The sequence below is a fragment of the Panicum hallii genome, chromosome 5, assembly GCF_002211085.1.
Source record: "Panicum hallii strain FIL2 chromosome 5, PHallii_v3.1, whole genome shotgun sequence".
Taxonomy (NCBI): Eukaryota; Viridiplantae; Streptophyta; class Magnoliopsida; order Poales; family Poaceae; genus Panicum; species Panicum hallii.
In genome coordinates this window covers 23350837-23374102 of record NC_038046.1, presented here as the reverse complement: position 1 = coordinate 23374102, position 23266 = coordinate 23350837, and the positions used below count along the sequence as shown (strand labels likewise).

At 47.3% G+C, this 23266-nt stretch overlaps 4 protein-coding genes, 2 long non-coding RNA genes and 1 pseudogene across 6 annotated transcripts; 6 read left to right on the top strand and 1 right to left on the bottom strand.

The window, feature by feature from the left end:
- The first annotated feature begins 253 nt into the window (after positions 1 to 253).
- Positions 254 to 2625, top strand: LOC112895123. Its single transcript, XM_025963003.1, has 2 exons — positions 254 to 1222; positions 2312 to 2625. The coding sequence occupies exon 1, from the start codon at positions 352 to 354 to the stop codon at positions 1204 to 1206; it is 855 nt and encodes a 284-aa protein (XP_025818788.1). The 5' UTR covers positions 254 to 351; the 3' UTR covers positions 1207 to 1222; positions 2312 to 2625.
- Positions 2626 to 3633: 1008 nt separating this feature from the next.
- On the top strand, positions 3634 to 6163 carry LOC112895435. The gene is made up of 2 exons (XM_025963387.1): positions 3634 to 4471; positions 5678 to 6163. Coding segments are annotated over exons 1-2 (801 nt in total). The 5' UTR covers positions 3634 to 3671; the 3' UTR covers positions 5679 to 6163.
- Positions 6164 to 9858: 3695 nt separating this feature from the next.
- LOC112894323 (heat shock 70 kDa protein BIP4-like) lies at positions 9859 to 11886 on the bottom strand. The gene has a single exon (XM_025961989.1). The coding sequence runs from the start codon at positions 11884 to 11886 to the stop codon at positions 9859 to 9861; it is 2028 nt and encodes a 675-aa protein (XP_025817774.1).
- Positions 11887 to 18847: 6961 nt separating this feature from the next.
- LOC112892569 lies at positions 18848 to 19466 on the top strand (annotated as a pseudogene).
- Positions 19467 to 20790: 1324 nt separating this feature from the next.
- On the top strand, positions 20791 to 22002 carry LOC112892568. Its single transcript, XM_025959703.1, has 7 exons — positions 20791 to 20868; positions 20980 to 21034; positions 21258 to 21414; positions 21511 to 21608; positions 21692 to 21724; positions 21820 to 21891; positions 21985 to 22002. Exons 1-7 carry the CDS (start codon positions 20840 to 20842, stop codon positions 22000 to 22002), a joined length of 462 nt encoding a protein of 153 aa, XP_025815488.1. The 5' UTR covers positions 20791 to 20839.
- Positions 22003 to 22011: 9 nt separating this feature from the next.
- LOC112895999 lies at positions 22012 to 22690 on the top strand. The gene is made up of 3 exons (XR_003229311.1): positions 22012 to 22177; positions 22268 to 22366; positions 22457 to 22690. It is a non-coding gene; the product is annotated as an uncharacterized LOC112895999 (long non-coding RNA).
- Positions 22691 to 22794: 104 nt separating this feature from the next.
- Positions 22795 to 23245, top strand: LOC112896000. Its single transcript, XR_003229312.1, has 2 exons — positions 22795 to 22870; positions 22960 to 23245. It is a non-coding gene; the product is annotated as an uncharacterized LOC112896000 (long non-coding RNA).
- Positions 23246 to 23266: the final 21 nt, after the last annotated feature.

The window sequence follows — 23266 nt, the reverse complement described above, 5'->3', positions numbered from 1 at the left end:
TTGGGTATGGATAGAGGGAGATGTGGCGGTGGAGATGAAGGGGCGGATACACGGATATGACACAGATGGGGAAGAAGTTGAAGGCATTGTACGTGCCGAGTACCTGGAATACACTCCATATACAGATCTTTTTGCTAAAACTAATATATATTCAACGGAATGCCCTTCAATTCACGTGGGCCTAGGTTCCGTTGCTCACTTGGCTTCAGCCGTCAGGCACCCGTGCCAGCTAGCGAACGGCGCGCGCTAACTCTGCTCAGCTACGGCCCACCCAGGCACCCGGTAGAATCAAAAGCCGCGAGCACGCACAAAGCGACACCACAGACATCTTCGCCTCCTCTTGCTCCGGCCATGTCGCGCTTCCTCCGCCCCGCCGCCCTCGCCGCCGCAGCGACCGGGGGGCTCTTCTCTGCAGTCTCGTGGAGCCCCTCCTCGCCCCTCGCGTTCTCGGCCACCCCGTCATCTTCTCCGTCGACGCCCGTCGGCCCCGCCGACACCACCGGCCACACCGCCCTCGTCCGCGCGCACCCGGGCCTCCGCGAGCTCAACACGATGCTTACCCCGGCCTCCTTCCTCGTCGACGCCACGCAGACGCTCCTCGGGGCTGCTCTGCGCATCACGCCCTTCTGCCCCAAGAGTCTCCGCCTGGTCCGCGACTTCCTCACCGCAGAGATCCTTTCCGCGGAGTCGGAGTCGGAGGGCCCCGCCGACGCAGCGGCGGAGCAGGCGGTGCTGGCCCGGATGCATATGGCCCTCTTCGACGCTCGCGATGGCCGCCTCGACGACGCGCTCGACGCCATGTCGCGACTCGCCGCGGAGCACTCCGGCAGCACCCTCGCGCACCTCTACGCCACCGCGCTTTGCCACGTCCTCGGCCGGCACCAGGACGGGGCCCGGTGGCTCCACGACGCCGCCGTGCCCATCCTCTCCCGCCTCGAGCACAAGATAGCGTTCGTGGAGGCCATCCTTTTCTCCACGCTCGGCTCCGCGCCGCGCGCCGTGGCGGGCTCAGAGGAGCTGGTCCTGGCCACCACGCTCGGGCTGGTGGAGATGTCGCTGTGGTCCATTTTCAAGCACGGGGATCTGTCGGAGAGGCTCGAGGTGTTGACGTTGATGGCATTCTTGCGTGGCGTCGTGGCGAGGAAGTTACGCAGAGATGATGGATCAGCACCGCTAGAGGGATCTCAGGACGCCACCCCGAACTAGTACACGCCAAGCCTAGGTGAGATGATGCATGATAATTTCACTCAGATACTTTGATTCAGTCGTGTCATACAATTGGATGCAACCAATTTTAGGTTCTCGCAGTTGTTTGTAGTGTTTCACGTGTTGCAAACTTGTATTCCTCATGTGAATTCCATTATGCCATGATTCTGTGCTTGTTTTAATTAAACATCAATCTGATAGATCTGAATATGTTGATACCGTGTCCATTTAGGTGATGAATAAGTTGATGAGCTTTCTATGTTTTTAGGACAAAGAGTTTACAGTTGCTAATTTCAAGCATTTCTATGTTTTTAGGCCAAAGAGTCTGTCTGCTTTACCATTTGCAGCGACATCCTTTCAATTCGTCCATATAAACCATGATACCTTCTATGTGGGCAATTCAACACTGACATAATTGTTTTAGGAACTGATTCAGTAAACTTATTTTAAATGTATTCTGCTGTACGCAAGAACAACTGTATTTCCTTGGTAATAGATTGATAGGAAACATGCAACTCCTGTGTACAATTGAGGTCCAGGGAAATGCCACAGCACTGTGTATCTGATAATTGCTGGCGTATTTGTAATCAGAAGTATTCCATTTGGGAAGATGTATCCAAGTGCATTAGTGAATGGTACTTATGCTTGATAGATGGCAATGGTCGTCTCATATTTACCTTGCTGATCCTGTTACTAAAGTTAAATGTGGCGTCGTAGGCACATTTTCCTGTTCAATGTGTCTAGGATGGATAGAGTCCATACAAACCTGAATTGTCATATTTTGAATACAGAGTGCTGACCACATTGTAATTACCGTTTGGCCATCCATTTCGTACTACTATTAGAACATTTGTAGTACAGTAAATTATGTGCGAAATGTACTAAATGACACACATGCATGTTAAGATTGATTATTAAAAACTCATGCCGTTCCTGTTTTTATTTTCTTGCTAGCTGGTGTGGATGTCGACATGCCTATGCATCAAATCTGTACGGAATGTTGTGTTATGAATGTCTTGCATTTTCAGCAGAATGTTTTTGCTTCTCTATATGTCATATTGTGATCCATCAGTCCTGAGAACAGAGAATATTGTTGTCCTTGCAGGAGGTGAATTGTCTTCAGTAGTTCACTCGGATTTTGGTAACCAACTCAGAAGATCCTCGGTTAACACTGAATGAATGTTCACAGTGAAGTGCTGCTGCGGAGTTTTGAATTGGTCGTGAAGCGATAGTGTAATGCAAATTTAGTCGCTGACCTTGTCCTTACCAAATTTCACTTTTGTCTTGGCACTACCAAGGTGTCCCATAGATTGATACCAAAGTACTGCTTACGCTGGTGTGGCAATCAATGCGTGAAAGCTATATGACTTGACGGATATATGTTTCTATGCTTGGATCGTTATGCTGTGAAAATATTACTCTTCCATTTTTCAGTATTACAAATCTTAGTAGTATACAAATTTGAAGCATTCTTTACCACTTCTGTTGCTGTCTGGAAGCAGAGCAGCAGCTTATGCTGTTCTTTTTCAAATTTCTGGTGTCATTTTCCATTGCTTATATTTGTTCACTGTTACTTTAGGTTGGGAGGCCCCAGCCACTCTCTTCGGTTATGTTGCATGTTTTATGAAGGCGCATGCATATCTATAATCAAGTTCATTCTTTTGGTTTCAAGGCTTTGAATTGAATTGTTCTTTTTCATCGGACACTATGACTGGATTTTCATTGGACAAAGGTGCCGTGATTACCAGGCAAAGCAAAGATTAGAACATATACGTGTGTGCTTTGTAGACTGGGTTGAGATAGGATTAATGAAAACATGCATGGTTGTAGGCATAATCTAAACCACTTCTGGATTAAAAAAGATCCTGAAAGTTGTCCACCTAGACAGCTCTATTCTCGCCCGCAGTTGAAGATATTTTTCACAGTGCTGAAAAAGCATGTCTACTCCTTGATATTACAACATTCTTACACTCATCGATCACTAAGAACTATTAGCTATATAGGCTCAATGATAACATGGGTGCTAATTCGTTATATATGGTCTCTGCTTTAAGTTGCATCATTTTGTTTTAGAAATTATCTCCAAAGTCCAAACTAGTATCTTGTTGTAAGAGCTTGTTCTTAATTGTTCGTTTTTTAAAAAAAAACAACAAACCGGCAAGAAAGCTGCTAGTTACTGATTAGAAAGGAGAAACCGGGATGGGTGAGTTACAGGGCAAGTGCACAAAAAGGTGGAAAACAGGGTGTCATCTCAATTGTTGCACACATTTTCTTCTTAGGAGCTGCTACAGCCTGGAATATGTGCCATCTGTGTTTGGCTGGCCAATCACAAGAGCTACCGTGGCCGGCAAGACGCTCAGCAACCGTTCATCACCTCCGGCAGGCACACGCTCCCGTTTCCTTTCGGTGCCAACACTCTCTCGGAAACCACCTCCCTCCGCCAGTCCGCCCTCCTCCTGCTGCCCATGGCCGGCCTTGTCCTCCTCCGCGCCACCGCACTCGGCCTCGCCGCAGCGGGGGCGGGGGCCCTGCACGCCATCTCCAGGTGGACGCCGCCCAGGGACCTCTCTCCCTACGTCCCGTCTGTCAGGTTCATGCTACTGGAGTCCGCGCAGGGCCTCCAGGCCGCCCTGCTCGGCGCGCACCCGCTCTCCGGCAAGCACCTCCGCGACGTCCGCGCCCGCGCCGAGCATGACCTCGCGCTCGCCGACGTCGACCTCACCGAGGGTGGCGACCCCGCCACGGCAATCGACCTCCGCCTCCTCCTCGCGTTCCTCGCCACGCGTGACGGCCGCGCCGACGACGCCCTGCACATCTACGAGGAGGCGGCCCGCGACGCGCCGTTCGACGCTCGCCCCCGCGCCCTCGCCTACTACCTGTGCCGCTTGGTAGGGCGAGAGGACGAGTCGGTGCGGTGGAGCGCGGCCTACCGCCGCCTCGTCCCGGTCATCGACGGCGCAAGCCTGGTACCGGAGATGGAGTCCTACGAGATGCAGGGGCTCGTCCGCGAGCTGTTGGTCGCGGCGACGGTGGGCTGCGTCTGCAAGATCGTCCACCCCGAGGACAGGGCCGTCGTCATGCGCGCGGCCTGCGGCGCAGTAGACCAGGGGCTAGTCGCTGCGCTGCAGGACAAGGCGCTGTCAGCGACAGAGAGGCTTTATCTGCGAGCTCTCCGCGTGTATCTGCACGCCAAGGTGCGGCTTCTCATCAAGAAGGAGGCACGGGACGTGGCCGACGGTGATGCGGAGGCATCTCCTGTTTCATGGTAAGCAACCTTACACTCGTCTCAACCTCAGATCCGATGCATGGATGCGGTGGATTGGATAATTCAAGCTATTGTGCAGACCTGCAGGGTATTGTGTAACCTGATTGATTTGGTTCTTCTTTCATCAATTTATCTGTTAGGCACCAGTAAGATCACAATCAGTTAGTACAACAAACTAAAACACTAATAAATCTTGCTCTGTTGGTATTTATCCTTACACTGAATCCATGGACATTTTCATGTGCAACGCTATATGCTGTTGACTATGAACTGGGTTGGTAGCAGTATTATGTCAGTTCAAGTGTGGATTTGGCATTTTGTTGGAACTGAACTGCGTGCATACATGCTGACATAAATTTGATTCTTTAATTTGATCAATGCATAAGTAAGGTCCAGCTCATTAGAACAGAACATATGCCGAGTTTAGTGATATTATGACATTATTGCACAAGTTTAATTAGTTTAATATCTAGTTGTGCGGTGTGTTTGATTTGTTTTTTCCATGGACCAGTTCATTGATAAGTAGGGTCCAGTAAATTGAAGCATAACAGAAGGTGCCAATGACTGGGATAAATGATCTATATCCTTCTCGTGGAACCATTTGTTGATTCCAATGAACAATAATATGTGGCATTGCTTTGACTACCATCTGAGTTGCATATATATTTTGACAGAAATTTTCTACTGTTCTGTGTAGTTGTATTCAATTCTTTCTTCCATTGATAAATGCATAAGCCATAAGGTCCAAGTCATTGAAACAGAGCAGAGCAGAGTATTGGTTTGCTGATACATGGCGTTAGTGTACAATATATGCTTTTAACTAATATGCTAGTAGTGTAGTATATATGAGAAAAGGATTTCTATTGTTTTAATTACATAAATGCCATTATCGGCCATCTCAACATCTCAGAAATGAGAGTTTGTTATGACCTAAGAGAATTCCAAAAACAGTATGTTGGTGTGCCTGTTTGTGAATTTTAATCCGGAAATTCTTTGTTTACAAACTAATGGACAAACATTCTATTCCGTTTCTTTTAAAACATATCTGACATTGCGTGACTCTTTTCGTTTCTCTTAGGCATTCGAAAAAACATGCGTTGCTTGCAAAAGACATGACTGCTCCGCTTTTTGCCCTTTTAAAAATTGTTCTACAGCAAATTAAAAATGTTTACCTGGTGATTAAACCTATGCTACCTTTGGTTGCAGATGAGGTTGACATATAACTACAGAAGTCGACAGTTCTTATTTTTCTGAAGTGCCTGATCGCTCAAGTTACTATGGAGGCCATGTTCGATGCATCAGCGTTAAGGTTCTAGATTGTAAGCAGAGATTTTCATCTAGCAGATCTGTTAACCACAGAAGCTAGGTTATTGTTTCGCAAGAATGTTAATTCATATGCCGCTTGAATAGAATTGCCTACTATAGTGTCATATGCTCGAAGTTGACTTCCAATTTTTCCAGGCAGTAGAAATTAGTTACACAAGAGTTTCCTGCAGCTTACTTGTGATATCCTCGAAGGTGTCTGTAATATTTTCTGGGCATGTAGCCCATATTTACTGTGTCTTTTAGGTTCTCGGAGATTATGAGCCGGAGATGCAATTACTTTTTAGTTTTTACGCATTCGTATGCAAGCTATTATAACCTTCTATCTTAGTCAGTTATGTCCTCTGGTTTCCTTATGAGACAAGCTACGTTTCCGTTGCAAGTTATCTCAGCTTCTGCATGTTTGTGTGTCAGCCTATCCTGTAACGATTGTGCATGCTTTTGTTTTATTAACAGCTATCTGCAAGTTACGGTAGGAGGTCACTGTTTCCACAATGGTTGCTAAGATCTGCTTTGATGTATCCATCTCTGGGTGTACTGACTCAACTCATCCTCTGTGGATCAATACCCGGGCCTCGGCAGGCTGCTCACGCCGGAGGCCCTACTCCTCGACGCCACGCACGCGCTCGGGGCCGCCGAGCTCCGCGACCTGCCCCACACCGGTCGGGCGAACCGCGCGCTCCACGACGTCGTCGCCCCCGCGGACCTCGCGAGGGCGGAGGCCCTGGGCGACGCCAGGGCCGCGGCGGTCCACCGCCTCCTCATCGTCCTCCTCGACGTGGAGGACGGCCGCTTCGACGACGCGCTGCCCGCCCTCGCGCGCCTCGCCGCGGAGAGCCACGCCCCGCGCCTGTGCTACGCCGCGGTCTGCGACCTCATCGGGCGCTCCGACGAGGGCGACTGATGCCTCGCGTGCTTCCCGGAGGACCAGCGCCCCCGCCAGCAATTGTCCTTCCAGCTGGGCGTCGTGTCGGCCACCCTCGGCGGGGTACAGGTCGCCAAAGTCGCCGGCTCCGAGGGCCGCGTGGCCTCTGCTGCCTTCCAGATTATCGACGACAGCGTCGCCAAGATGTCCGCCTTCCAGATCATCATCGCTGCGATGCTGAAGCGCGCGGCGAACAGGGCGAGCAAGGACGTGGCGGCGCTCAAGGGCGATGGCGGAATTGGGATGTTCCGCGCGGTCTTCAAGGCCCTCTCCGGCGGCAGCGGCCCCGACCCCAAGGGTCCCCCGTTCTTCCTTCAGAGTAGAACTGCTATCTGAAATGAATTTCACTTGAATCCCCTTGATGGCGATGCGACATTGACTGAACTACTGTAATTACTGTCTTTCTGTAGTTGTTTCCTGCATTTTCATGGTCGTTGGGTACTGCTTATAGTTCAGATAGTGTAACCACAGCGTGATACAGGTTTTATCAAATGGTAATGTTACTCAGCCCTAGGTACTTACCAAGGGCCATGGATATGGTGTTTAGTCTTATTATTGATATTCAGAGTGTTAAGTCCGCACTGCTTAGTTTTAATAGATATCGATCTTCAGTTCCTAAAATTCAGTTGCTTGTGTTTCAGATATTTACTTTAGGATGGCACTTCGATATAGCCAGTCACCTTACATTGCGATTATAGTTATATAAGATCTACTATAATGTAGCCTGTTATAAGCTCTACTATAATGTAGCTATATAAGTTATATAGCCTGTTATATTTTCATCTGTTCCCCGATCAGATCACATATGGCTGGTACACTGAACAGAGTTTTTCGAACTTTCTATTTTTACTTTTCGTTTTTAATTTAAAAGAAACTGTATAACATTTCTAGTCGGCGTTTATGATTTTCGCAGGCTTTATTGACCAACATCATTCACAAATCATGAACGGGGTGAACTCTGTAAAATGGGTAAAAGGAAGAGTGAACTTAGAAGCACAGTTACTTTTTATGGATCCGATTATAAATTGATTTCTGGTGAATTAATATATGTGCAACATCTTCTGCTAGACAAAGCACCAGATTGATGTATATATTTATGGTTGCAGAAAGGATAATCGTAGCTTTCAACCTTCATTAGCGTACTTGAACTAGGTATGATCACTGTGAATATCGCCGATAAACTTTTCATACGTATGAAATATCAATCAGATGAATAAAACCGTCAAATGGTTTTATTTTAGGAAAAAGTCTACATAATCCCCCCTCCCCCACACTAGTTATAGTGGACTACTTCACCCCCTAAATTATAAAACTGGATATTCTACCATTAAACTTTCCAAAACCGGTCAAATAACCCCCCAACTGGTTTTGAATGTTGGTTTCGCTACAGTGACGGTGGTTGCACAAAGGATCGGATAACCATAGCTTGCAACCGTCATTGGCGTACTAAAACTAGGCATCATCACTGTGAATATCGCTGATAAACTTATTCATATGTATGAAACATCAATCAAATGAATAAAACCGTCAAATAGTTTTTATTTTACAGGAAACATGACGCAGTGGAAGGTTATTGTTCGCTGGTAGTGCTTATCAGAGTAGTCCAATTGTTTTGACTTGCGTGCGAAAGCTGTCTATATATTCAACTGTAAGCAGCATTCATAACCCGCTTCCATTTTGTTGGCAGAAACTCCAGTTTAGATCTCGCTGTATAAATCATCTGAGGAGAAAATAACTTGAATATGAAACAGTTTTTGAAAAATTCAGGCTGAAATACTGCAGCTATTGAGATCCGAGTGTTGTTACCCCAAATATGATTTTATCATTAGACAGTAATCAGTTCTTGCTATTGTAGTGGTACACTACTATATTTTGCCTCCGGAACTGCTGCAGGTCTGCAACTTCATGCTAGTTGTACACTACAGAAAATTACATTTGCTTGTACACTACCGGACAGTAGAATTCCAGCATATCTGTTTCAGGGTGTTAATCTTTTCCAAAGACTGTTTTCAAATTCACTTCTTTACAATTTGATATTCTCACTGAGAGTATGATCCGCACCATCAAACAATTCAAATCAGGCTCATACAGTAGTTACATACAGAAACAAATCCTTCATTGTGCGCCAGATTACCATAGCTTCAACAATTATTCCCTTGTTCAGATTATTTTCGGTTATTCGCTGCTCTTTGTTACTGGCAGTCGGGCAGGGAAAAGCTTCGTTTCACTACTAAGGACATGCTGCATAATAAGGTGCATGAAATAAACATGAAGAGAGATCTTATTTTCATCCATACGCGAAAATAAAAATGAAGAGATTGACAATCCAGGCTCAGGATCCTTGTTTAAAAGGACAAAATTGATGTTCGCTAGAAAACAGTCTCATGCAGATAAAGAGAAATAATTGTTGTGTTTGGAACAGTAAGATCCTATCATCATTATTTTTTCACAACATCACGGGTTTAATCCAATGTTCAAAATAGCTGGCTATAACCACCGCTACAGCCCGCTATAGCCTCCGGTAAACCCCTCCGCTAGGATAGTTAGCCTTTAGCGCTAATTACTCATTTCCGCTAATAGCCGCTATTAGCCCGCTAAAACCACTAAATTGGACCTTCATTTAGCTTTCAGTTTATGTCTAAACTGTCCTATGTTAGACTGATAGGTCACTGGCTCACTGCACTATCTCAACTTTATGTTTATCTAATTTCTATTATGTGCTGAACATTTGAACTTTTTACTTATTTGATGAGGTAATGAACTTTGTGACCTGTATCAGTTTGATTTCATGTTCTGAACATCTAGATTCTTAATTTAATTACTCAATTTGCAAAAACAGCTAAATAAGATTAGCGGGAGCTATAGCCGCTATAGCCTTTTCTTAGCCTCTAGAAAACTCACCGCTAGATGTCTTAGCCCGCTATTTTGAACATTGGTTTAATCTACACAATGTGGCTTCCAGTTTTGCAAAATTCATTTGATACGATGCCAGAGGAATATAAAAAACTGAGCATAAATTTTCAACTCGGTATCAGTAGACGAAAGTAATAATAATAATAAAAACAAGACCATACTAAATTGAGGTTACAAATGAAAACCGGTGGACTGAAAATAGCTAGCGACAAGAAAGTAAAACTGCCTAAAGCTCATCATGATCATCCTCATCATTGTTGTCTTCCCGTGTACCGGCGGACCTCTGGTACACCGCCGAGATGACAGGGTTGCAGACATCCTCCAGCTCCTTGAGCTTCTCCTCGTAGTCCTCCTTTTCAGCATCCGAGTTGCCGTCCAGCCACTCGTTCGCTTCCCTGATTGCCTCCTCCACCTTCTCCTCCTCCTCAGCATCCATCTTGCCGGCCATCTTGCTGTCTTCCACCGCGCTCTTGACCTGGTAGGCGTACGTCTCCAGCTTGTTGCGCGCGTCGACCCGCTCCCTCACCTTCCGGTCCTCCTCTGCGAACTCCTCCGCCTCGCGCACCATCCGGTCGATCTCCTCCTGGCTGAGCCGGCGGTCGTCGCTCGTGATGGTGATCTTCTCCGACTTGCCGGTGCCTTTGTCCGCCGCCTGCACGTGGAGGATGCCGTTCGCGTCCACCTCGAAGGTCACCTCGATCTGCGGCGTGCCCCTGGGCGCCTGGAGGATCCCGGTGAGGTCGAACTTTCCGAGCAGCCTGTTGTCCTTGGTCATGCTCCGCTCACCCTCGAACACCTTGATGGTCACCGTGGTCTGCCTGTCCTGGTACGTGGTGAACACCTGCGTCTTCTTCGTCGGCACCACCGTGTTCCTCGTGATCAGCTTGGTCATCACCCCGCCGACGGTCTCCATGCCTAGCGTCAGCGGCGCAACGTCGAGGAGGATCATACCTCGCGTGTTGTCGTCGACGTGCCCGCTGAGGATACTAGCCTGGACGGCAGCGCCGTACGCAACGGCCTCGTCGGGGTTGACTCCCTTGTTGGGCTCCTTGCCATTGAAGTAGTCCTTGAGCAGCTGCTGCACCTTGGGGATCCTGGTGCTGCCGCCGACTAGCACGATTTCGTCGATGTCGGCCTGCTTCAGCCCGGCGTCCGCCATGGCCTTCTTCAAGGGCACCATCGTCTTCCGGAGCAGGTCGTTGTTGATCTCCTCGAAGCGCGCCCTGGTGAGCTGCTCCGAGAAGTCGACGCCGTCGAACAGCGCCTCGATCTCAACGCGCACCTGGTGCTGGTTGCTGAGCGCGCGCTTGGCGCGCTCGCACTCGCGGCGCAGCTTCCCTAGCGCGCGGGCGTTGCCGGCGATGTCGCGGCCGTGCTTGCGCTTGATGAGCTTGATGAAGTAATCCATGACGCGCTGGTCGAAGTCCTCGCCACCGAGGTGGGTGTCGCCGTTGGTGGCGAGCACCTCGAAGACGCCGTTATCGATGGCCAGGACGCTGACGTCGAAGGTGCCACCGCCGAGGTCGAAGACAAGGACGTTCTTCTCGGCGCCCTCCTTGTCGATGCCGTAGGCGATGGCGGCCGCGGTGGGCTCGTTGACGATGCGGAGCACGGTGAGGCCGGCGATGACGCCGGCGTCCTTGGTGGCCTGGCGCTGCGCGTCGTTGAAGTAGGCCGGGACGGTGACGACGGCGTGCGTGACCTTCTCGCCGAGGTAGGCCTCGGCGGTCTCCTTCATCTTGGTGAGCACCATGGCGCTGACCTCCTCGGGGCTGAACTCGCGCACGTCGCCGTCTCTGACCTGGACCCGCACGTGCGGCTTCCCGTTCCTGTCGACGACGGCGTAGGGCAGCAGCTTCATGTCGCGCTGCACCACGGCGTCGTCGAACTGGCGGCCGATGAGCCTCTTGGCGTCGTAGATGGTGCGCTCCGGGTTGGCCGCAGCCTGGTTCTTGGCGGCCTCGCCGATGAGGCGCTCGCCGCCGTCGGTGAAGGCGACCCAGGAGGGCGTGATCCTGTTGCCCTGGTCGTTGGCGATGATCTCGACGTGGCCGTTCCGGTAGACGCCGACGCAGGAGTACGTGGTGCCCAGGTCGATGCCGATGACGGTGCCGGTGCCGGTGCCGGTGCCGGTGTTCTTGTCGGCGCCTCCTGCTGCGGCGGCTCCTTGAGCCGGTGCAGCGTAGATCGAAGCCACGACGAGATCGGCGACAAGTAGCGCGAACAGAAGCATCCACAAGCGAGCCAGCGCCATGGCGTCGAAAACCTGCAGCTAGCTGATCGTTGGTAGGAGGCGATTCGAGACGAGGAGGTGGGCAGGGGACGCGCCGGTATATAAAGCCAGGTGCAGGACGTCTCAATGTGAGTCGGTGTCTGATTCCCGAGCGACGTGTGGCGTCCGATGTCGGGTGAATATATACCGCCGGACGCGTGGGGTACGAGATCTGAGCCGTATGTTTTCCCAATCGGGCGGTCAATGGAGGTCCGTGACGTGGTAATGCGTTGGCCCTGTAGAAGTACCTTTTCCGGACTACTTAGTATTGTTTTCCTTTCCTTATCTTATCAAGACACACCAGGGTTGTCGATCGACTGTATATGTGTCCGCGATATATCTCTGTAATGCCACTCGGACAATGGCAAACGAAATTAGTTCGGCCTTATCGATGATGTTTCTTGCCGACTTGAACTCATGCTAGAGTTGGAATTTTGTTCTTTCCTAGAACATGTGCACGCGTCTCATGAAGCAGAGGTACAAACGAGGGTTGCATGACCAGCAAGCTGGAGCCTGTCAAAGAGCCAAACATATCCCCGGCGGGTTGCATTGTGACCTGAACTTTTTATTATGACAGTAGTGAAACAAGAACAAACTACAAACCACACTTTTCCTAGGGACAATACTGGTACTTCAAGAAAAAGCAGACATGTGGTAAATGTTTATGGAGTTTCACTGGAATTGATTAGAAGGAAGCCACAAAGCACAGCATCTGTTGATCTGAGGGACAATGGCGCATATGCCATGCTCCTCCACAAACAAGCTCTCGATCTTTCAATAAACATGTAACAACACAGACACATATAGAAGAAAACATACATGACATAATGCAGACACATATAGTTGCGCGCTACACTCCTGCAGCTTTATTTAATTAGCTTATTGGGATGACGACGAAATTCTTTTGAGGGAACGACGACTACTCGGTTTCGGCACAAGTGAAGAAGGTTGGCCTGCAGCTGACTTCTCCGGCCTGTTTCCCTGACTTGGCCGTCCTAGTGACAGCGCTGGACATCTTGCGCTGTCCCATCATCGCCACGGCGAGCCTCTTCTTACGCTTGTCCACCTCACCGAGGTAGTACCCATACCTGCAGTCCCTTGAGCAGAACCCCATGCTCCTGCATGACCAAAAAAAATCATGTTTGATTACAGATTAGCATGCATGCATGCATGCATGCGCCAGGAGTGTAGTGATGCCATTCCTCCCAGCTCGATCAGTGAAAGGCGGCTTACATACATGTACACATAGACGGTGTGGCCATTGGTGTCGCGGCTGCAGAGCTTGCAGGTGAGGAGGAGGGACCTGTCGACATGGAGCGGGGCGGCGCGGGTGACGCAGCATAGCCTGGTGGACAGCGCGAGAGTGATGTCGCGGGCGCTGGTGCGAGCAGGCTCGACGACGCGGAGGTGCGCCGAGGCTGCAGGCTCCACGAGGGCCGCGGGGAGGCCGACGAAGGTGTCCAGGACACAGGGAATCCCGCCCGTGAATGCCCCCGCGAAGCGCTGCTTCTTCTCAGTGGGTGCGTGCTGTGGCAGCTGTTGCCAACTTGCTGGCCTGCTTCCCTGCTTCGGCATGGTGGTTTGGGAGCTAGTGCTTGTGCTCGAGAGGGAGAAGGGAAGTGAAGAACTAGTGTGGAGAGAGCTACGTTCTTATAGGGCGAGGGACTGAAGGGAAAGGGGTTCCTTCGTTGTGAATGTCTATCTCATTTTGTGATTTATCTTTCTCTGGAGGAATCTGTTTTGTTGGCACCCTGGTGTAGCTAGAGAAACATCATGATGCTACCCAGGTCTTGGGCGCCGGTTGCTACACAGGAAGATCTTGATCTAGTATTCAATAGACTTTCAGGATTCTGCTTGGAGTCCAAAATGTTGAGATGTCTTGTATATTGATGAACAACTTAAAATTGTTAAGCGTCAAGCAGTAGCATATACAGTACCCCTATGTATCTTCCAATCTTGATAGGTTAAAAGGTGCATCATTAAGGCGAAGCCACTTCAGAAGTTGCACACAAATGCAAGATTATTCCATTTATAGTTGATCAGAAAGATTTTCCGTATTTGAAGTTCTTAGTTTTACATACATGTTTAATATGGCGATATTAAGTACACCTACAATCAATATGGATACAGAATATATTGTGGATTCCTGGTGTATTGGATTTCTCATAATGTACCCTAAATTCACCACTGACATAATATACCTTATCTGTCGCTACTTATTCACCAAATCTACCATTTCCACCAATGGCGCAATGAACAAAAGTTTACATACTTATTGTTGCAATTGAGATGATCTCGTATCAATCCTTCTAGATCTGTTTATCACTACACGGGATATTAGTTTTTGCCATTGCTAGCCATTGTTATATATATGGTACTGTGGACCTTCAAAGCCCTTACCTATGATTCCTTTTACGATTTACTACTATTTTCTCACCAAATTACATCGGCATCGCTCACACTCGTTTTTTGTCTCATTAAACATAGCTGGGTGTATATATATTACCGTGGCCCTTATCGACACATTGGAGACCCAAGACTTCCATAAAAAAGATTGAAACAAATGCAAAATTGTGTTAAGATCATCTTACCTTACCCTTCTTTTTCTCATCATTCTTGTGGTGACGTCAGGATCCGCAGCTCTCCTTGACAAGGTGAAAGTGGACATTGAAATAATATTCCTCTTATGGAGCTCTGGTGTCTATTCCAAGCATTCACTCATTATCTCAGCGCCTGAATTTGCTCTTGAAACTCCTGAGAAGCAGCACTTCCCGTGGCTATCTAATCCGCTATGCACATTCTAGGGGTTTCAGAAGCCGAATCATCGGGTTTTATAGACGCACACGGCAGCATGGCTTCAACCTTTCACTTTATGCTTTGCTTATATTTATCTAGGCCCCTAAATTTATCAGCATTTATAATACGCATAGATACTTGCATCGTACCGTTGCGCATGAGGACCCAATTCTAAATATGTGTAGATTTAGTGGTGTACACTTACCAGAGATGCCCAAACTAAACATTTAGAAAAGTGTAAAAGTGAGGTGAACTATATCTAATGCTAAGGTTGCTGAGTCACTGACTTGCTGGCCAACACATGCCTGGTGTGACACTCACAACAAACCTATCAGTGCTAGCTGCCGCACACAATAGCTTATGGTGCACTCCAAATTACTGTCCAGGTCATGCAAATAGTCATGCAAAATCTTGTTGTGATGCGGCCTTCTCCTCCTTCAGAGGAGCAAGCAGGACGTGAGGTCGGATCCTCTCATGTGAGACTCCCAGAGGATCATACTGTGTTATCTCGGACGTGTAGAGTGTAGGCGAGTTACAAAGGTGAAGGATAGCGTGCATTAATAACTTTCAGGATAGGTGATAACCTCGCGTGGCAGTGGCGGCCGGCTTGGTTTAACTTGAGAGCTTTTCTGTAAAGTTTTTGCTCATCCAGAACAGACTCCGTCTTAATGACCAACAGATTTTGTATTGAGGTTAATTGTCTTCTAGTAACCTTTATTTTTTGGATTGTGACAATTTTTTTTTAAGTTCAGTGTAAACTCGTGCTATTCTCGGATGTGGAAAGCATAGATGAAGTTCACAATTTAGTTTTGTTTCTCAAGAACTTGTAGGCCTTCAAGTGAGCATGAAAGTTGAAGATTAGTATGCCTTGCTAACATTGTATTAAGCTTTTCAGTACTTACGATGAAGTGTTGTTGACTAGATAAAGTTGCTCGAACGTGTATAGCAAGGATGGGCGAGTTGCAAGGTAATGTATTGGAGCACCGGCCAAACAGTGCCATGAGAGAAAGGTGAAGGTTAGCATGCCTTACTAATGTTAGGGTCAGGATACATATGTCCTTGGTTACCTGTGGTGGCTTTGTTTTATGTGAGAGCTTGGCTGTAAAGTTTTGGCTCAACCTGAACAGATTTTGTCTTAGTGACTAGCAGATCTTGTATTAGGTTAATTGTCTTTTAGCCTTTATTTTTGAATGGTCACAATTGCTTTAAGAGGCCATGTGGATAGGAGGAAGGCTGGTAACGATCAGAGCGAAAAATCTACATGCATAAGGGGCTGCGGAGCCTATCTAGCGGCCGGCAAGCGCACAGCTGCACGGGGATACGCGAAAAGATGCCACCATGGATCTAAAAGTGTGCCGCCTGAATAGTGTTTTTATATTATGTGGGGATCGCTGCAGTCAACGCCGCTGGTGCCTCGCTCCGGTGCTCCCTGATCAAAATGTGCCTCGTTCGGTAGTTTGCCTCGCTCGCCACTAACATGGTGCCTCTCGCAGCATTTTGTGGGGCGTTCCCCGTCCGGGAAGCCTGGCTCTAAAGTGGCTGCCACACGCACTACTTGAGCTACTCTTTCATTCGCTTCCGCCGCCACCAGACTTCCTCCTCATCAGCGCCGCTTCCTGCTCCTCCACCGCCTCCGCCGCTCGTCCATCCCCTACCGCCGTGATGGGCCGCTTACTAGTAGAGTTGGAGAGGAAAGAGTATGCTGCTAGGGTGTCTCCTAACTGTGAAGATGCTGCTATTGTGTACGGTGAAGCCCGCGACTTCATAGCATCCTTTATGTCCAGATTCATGGAAAAACAGGCGACAGCTTGGTCAGAGTTCATGACTTTTGAAACTGAGCGGGCCAAGTACATAGAGGAGGTGTCTGAAAGGATCAACAAGTTCAGGCTCAAGGTGACTTCCCTTCTTATTAACTCAAAAGTAATGAACAACATTTGTTCTGGCAATACAGAGCCTAAACATTTAACCTATGTTTTTTGTGCCAGGGTCCTGTTGAGAAAGTCTGGTTCACTGAAAAGGATGTGCTTGATTATGTGCTTTCGTACATTGGTCTTGGGAGAGCGGCGTACAGCAATGAACCGGGTCAGGATGCAGTATACACCGGCGAGGTGAAGATTTGGCTGCCTGATATTGAATCTGCTCGGTGTGGTGAGCATTTTGCGGCGACTACAACTTCTCTGCAGAAAAAGCTGAGGAGGATGCAGCAGGTACTTATTTTAACACCCTACTGGTGTTTTGATTTTATTGACTCAACATGTTGATTCTAACATCCTTTTGTTATACGCAATGTGATTCTATTTACGTCTGTGCAGGTAAAGCATTACAGTTCATGGAGAGTCGCCTCAACGTTGTTATTGTTGATGTGAATTTCAATGAGAGGCTTGCAGCAATTGAGACGTACAAGTCATTGATCAGGATGCTTGGGAAGCTGATTGACCTGTGCAAAGACATTAGGGTCCAATGGACAGTGATGATGGAGTGTTTGACGCACGGTCTTGATGCCTATGGGCTCGACGTGGAGGAGTTTGGGACAGGGGCCAGGGCAACTCACAAGGTCAATGCTCTTAAGTACACAACTGATGCAATGAACAAGGTTCATGGAGAGTTTGCTAAAGAGTATAACAGTGCTATAGACAGGCTGGGTGCTTTAGGGGATCTTAGGGGGCGGCTTGATGCTTTAGAGTAATATCAATGGTTGGCAGTAATGTAATATCTTGAATTTATTATCACGAAAACTTTTTAGTTCGAATGTTTAGACCTTAATGTCTTCGTTAATCACTGGCGGCTAAACCTTCTGTGGTGGACTAATAGCTGTTGTATTGGTAGTTTGGATGATGTTGCACTGATGCCCATGTTGTGAGTGTTGGCCTGGCTCTGTATGACACAAACAGCTCAAGCTGCACATTTTGCTTTGTTCTTTGCAGCTTGGCTTAGGTTTTACATACGGGTTAGTAACTCGAACTTCACATTATGCCTTGTTTTTTGGGACTTGATTATAGTTTTACATACGGGTTAGGATTTTGACAGTGAGTTGAAACTGTGAACCTTATGGTTGATGTTTTCCGTCTCCCCTTTTGCTCCCCATATAGTTTGATCTGACCAGAAAATTGCTCTTCAATGCTGCAGGTACAGGGAGGGTGCACTAGCCTTGGCCAAAAGGTTGACAAGACAGCATTTCACAGCTTTGGCAGATGTAGGCTACTAGACCATGGCAGGAGATGGTGAGGGCGTGGGTGGTGGACTGGGGTGTCAGGGGTTCAATTTTTTTAATTGATTGAAACATTCAACCCTCCCAGCAAAAGGTATGTGCTTTCCAAGGAGATTGGGAAGCCCACGCAAAGGCAAAAAGGATAACCCCATCGCAACGTAGAAGAACAAGCACTTCGTCCCCAAGAAACCTCCACCGCCCTCATTTCCCCACACCCCTCAGTTTTCACTCCCGGCTGGATCCCGATCGAGGGGAAGCGCGAGCAGATCTGAAGCTACGAACAGGTCAGTGCTAAAGGACTTGTTTCTTTCACTCTTCCTGGTTGGAATTTGTTTAGTGTAGTTCATTCCTCTACACCAACTGCTAGTTTGTTTTTTTTTGTGGTAAGACTTGAGTGCAGATGCTTTTCTTTCTATGCTAGAACCAAACAACCCAGCGGCACAACATTTTAGAACCAGTCCCCATGCTAACGCACCTTTTGAACCCATCTATATTAGGAAAATGTGACCGACAATACCCAGAATGTTTTGGCCAAATAGGCACGATCAAACGTTGCATATTCTCCCTATTTGAATAAACACTCCGTAGAGCAATGCAGTGGGGTTTAATTGAATTCTTTTGCCATGCGTGTTAATTGAATTCTCTTGTTTTCCTGGTTATAACTCGAAGATCCTTTGCGAAGACTTTGACAAACCTCTGGGTTATTTTGCCCGTTTGCTCACTCAAGATTGTTATTTTTCCAGACATCAAGAGGATGAATAGGAATAGGAGGTCAACCCGGAACCGGGGGAAGAGCCCTATCGTTGAAAGCCTAGACATTTCGGACTACTCAACAGATGAGGAAGATGAGTCTAAGGAGGAATGTGAGGCTGAAGCTACACAGGACAGTGTGAGCATCCAACCAGAAGTTCAGTGAAGCGGGTCGCATCTTTGGTGTCAATGTTTGATGAGAAGAAGAAAGAGTTGGTGCGCTCAATTGGGTTTGGGGGCATTCTAGAACTACCACAGGACAACAAGGTTAGTCACCGCTTCACACTGTGGTTGCTGAGCAGACTAGACCCCGAGAGCCGGACCATTGTTGTCAATGGGGAACCAGTTGCTAAAATGGTAGATTTCGATGTAAAGGATATCCTTGGTATCCCAGCAGGACAATTAGAAGTTACAGGTCTGGTGTGTGAGGATGCCAGAGCAAAGAAAGTTTTCATGCAGCAGATGATAGGAGCAGCTGCGAATGAAACAAATAGTCTTTTGGCCGCTGGTAGGGTGGTGAAGAAACAATATTCTGGGAAGATGACAAAGAAGCAGTGCGACAACTTCAAAGTCTCATTTGTCGTGTTTGTGGTTGGTCACTTCCTAGCACCCACCACAAGGAACAATGTAGGGAACAGCTCTTTCTGGGGGGCTCTGAGGGATCCTGATCAGATATCACAGTACAATTGGGCAGAGTATGTACTGAAGAACCTAGTAGATGCAGCAATTAAAGTACAAGAAGATATCGAAGAACAGAATATCAAACATAACTGGCTGTTCAATTTTAATTCAGGTAACAATCCTATGATTGCACAGCACGTGTCAACTTATCAGCCAATGCCTAATGGGTGCCAAAATAGTTGCAGGTACTATATTTCGAAGCGCTGCGTATCCCTGGGGTGCAGCGACCTGACGTAGTGCAACCCAGGATAAAGCAATATACTTGCAGCTACCTCAGGTCTCTGATCGAAGCTGACAAAGCTTCTTCTAGCTGTGGCACGTGGAGCTCAACTTGGGGTAGCAACGTGGTACGTAAAAAGCTTTTCCCAAACCTAGTGTCCTTTTCTCATGCTGCCTGCTCAAGCAGGACGTGCTAATAGTTTCAAAATAACTCCAGATGTGGAATGGCAGTGGCAGGAATGATGGAATGAGTAGTGAGGAATGGGACATTTTGTCCAAGATTGCAAGGTCATCGCACTTTGCGAAAGAACTGGTAGAGTTTGCAAAGGATAACTTCTCAGGGAAGGTAAGCTGCTCTGTTTGCTGGGAAATATCATAGTTATCTTAAAAAGATGTCTGCTAATACCCGAATTACTTAGCTGACCGAAATGCACGCAAGTGCATTGACGGTGTATGGCGAAAGGTGCAGTGAACACTTCAACACACTAAAGAGTGATCTAGTGAAGGAGAGCCTGACTCTAGTGGAGTACTTGATGTGCGGCTCATTCGGTGCATCCAAGCAAAAAGGAGCGCATGCATCGCATAGCAAGTCCTCAGAGGCCGGGGTCAAAAATGCACCTGCAAAGAATGTAGTAGCTGACCAAGGGGATGCAACATCAACAAGAAGTTGTGGGAGCAAGGAACAAAGTAAGCATTGTGTGCTCTATTAACACTGCACGTATAGATGAAGAAGAGTAACACTGTTCTGTGTGTTTCCAGGTGCTACAAACCACAACCAAGTATGCGCAGAAGTCAATAAAGGTAAGGGCATCATGCTTTCTTTGTGGCCACAATACATTTTAGCTTGTGCTGACTGCAGACATAGTCTAAATGGAGACACTTTGTCTGTCTTTCGAATTTTCAGTCAATGACGATTGCCAGACAGCAGTTACAAGCAGTCATATTAGTTCAGATGAGCTGAGGCATCAAGGGAACAGCAGCCAACTGACAGAAAGCAAGGCAGGTCCAGTCTCAGCTGACAACGCTGGATCTATCGATATTTATGGCTGCACATTCTTCCTGCAGGCAAGTAAACTTGATGGGCCTTTTCAGTGCTGTTGAATCCAAAAAATACAGAAGAATACAATTGATGAAAGCCTAATATGTCCTTGCAGGTTTTCTACCTGGACAACGTGAAGCTCGGATCTTTTAGTGTGGTTAACCTGGAGTTGCCTAGAGCATGCGTGTTCAGCCAAGAGCATTTGGACCACATGATTAAAGTGCTTGGCAGGCTGCCAGAAAATGGAGATGAAGTTTCTGACATGCACAAGGTATTTTTTGTGCTATGGGAACTATTTTGACAGTCTTGCTTTGATATTGGCTAGTTTGATGTTATGTTATTTTGAGCAGGCGAGACTGATAGGAGAGGTGTGCTACAGCAGGGGCTGGGGGGACATAGATTTTCACAACATGGATTCACAATGCGAGTCTGCGACGGTAAGAGGAAGGATTAACTCTGCACAAAATGTTCTGATAAGACTCGCAATGGCTAGATTGATGGTATGATAAAGTACCTGGGAAACTAATACTTTTGCACATAAGGTTCTGAAAATACTATCTCTGCACTATATGTTCTGGAAAGACTAACTATGTACAAAATCTTATGGTAGTGCAAAAGTTCTACAGATAAACCAACTAATACTTCTGCTAAAAATGGCAGGAAACTTTGCATACCATCATGCGTGGAAGTAAAGAATTGATAGAGTTGCTTGGACCAGCAATGAACAAGCTTAGCATGATCACATCTGCTGGAGTGAAAGAGACATACAGTGTGCTGCATGCAGGTTATGTGCCAGTAGCAGAAAGAAGAGTTTTTGGTACGTTTAGAAACCCTTTAAAGCTAATTGTATCCTATGCAGCTCAAACAAGGGGCAACATCTAACAATAAAGGTTGATTCTTATTATGTGGCTAGCAAAAGATGGACAGGGAGGGATAAAAATCGAAGGAAGCAGTAGCAGAGAGCAGGCGTTTACAGCCATGCTACCTCAAGCACCTGCAAAAAGAGGAAAAGTAAGTTTGCCCACCAACTGTGTGAAACTTTAATACAACCGCGTTTGTCCAACCAAAGTAAAGCTGCCTTTTGTGTGACACAGGAAGCATTAAACCAAAGCCGCAAGAGGCTACTAGTTTGTTTTGGAAGCTGGTGTAGACAAGAAATCAGTGAGATGGCACTCGCAATTTGGTAGATCGCCATTTGATCTTGGTGGCTACATTCACATAGTACAGTGGAAGAAACGTAATGCTTTATACAGATGGCTCCACAAAGGCCCGGTGGTGTGGGGGAAATGACAAGGTGAGTTTTGGGTTTAAAAAAAGATGAAGTTGGTTCATAATAATACTTACTGTGCTTTTGCATGCTTTTCACTAATGGGGTTTCGATGCACAGGGTATGGGTTCAACATGAATGCCCAACTCCAATCACTCTCCTAGGCTACAACTTAAGAACAGAGCTGTCTGAGGAAGGGTGGCTCACTGGAGCAATGATGGATGCAATCACAAGATGCAACATGCAGCTGGACAATATTACTTATAGGAAGGTGTCCAGGAGATGGAGACACTACCTGCCTGCAAGTTTTGCGGTGAGCGAAACATCTATTCCCTAGCAGAGCAAAGGGCATACACAAATTTGCAGAGAAGTTACACTTGTTTTTTTTTTTGGCCGGCAACAGGATGCAGTGATCGGGGGCTCAAGAAACATAGACGGCGAAGGAATGAGGGTGCATTTTACTGGCAACCAAATTGGGTATGAAGTGCCCAATTGCCGAATGGTAAGAGCGATTGTGACACCATTTTATCCCAGCTCCAGCAGAAAATTATTTTAGACTAATAGAAGTGTAATGTGCTACCACAATGAGCAGATCATAGCACCAGTGTGCTACGTTGGCAAATGGAGCTGTTATTATTGGGATTTCATGAACAAGAAAATCGTATTACTTGACCCAATGAAAATGAACATGAGCCCTGGTACAGTGGAGCTCACCACGATTGGGTGGTATCTGTTATGACAGAAGCTATATGCAAGTGCATTGACGCTTTCTTTATGGGATGGGAGGTTGACTGGAGCGGCTGGGAGCATTGCTACCCCACCCAAGTTGGACCACGGTGCAACTAGTAAGTTGGTTAAAACTGGGAGACATAATGCACATAATGGTTCCAGTACACGCGCTAACAACTTGTCATTTCCATACACCTGAAGTTTCGACTCAGGGCTTCATGTTGTGCACTACTCGCGCTACTTCAATGGGACTGACAACATGGTGACGGTGAGCAGTGTAAGTGACAAACCATACAACACCTACCCTTTCACATCTTGGTTGGTGTATTTTCGCACACTGACTAAGGCTGTATGCACTGTGTCCAGGCACGTTTGGAAGAACTATGGTCTTCGGTTCTTTACCAGCTACTCTGCTTGGAAGGAAACAGGGGATACATCCCACAAGAGATTAGGGAGATCATCCATGGGATGTGAAAGAAATGACGCGAAGATGGGGAGGTTTATTTTGTCCTGTACTCCTCGGTGTGTCTGTGGAGGGAAATATTTTGGCTCAAGACTGTATGCGTCTGTCAATGCCTATATATTGCTGAAAATGTGGCAAGGGATGAAAATTGACAAACATTTCCGTAAGCATATGTTTGGAGTTGAGAAATGTTTGGATCCAGTCTACAGT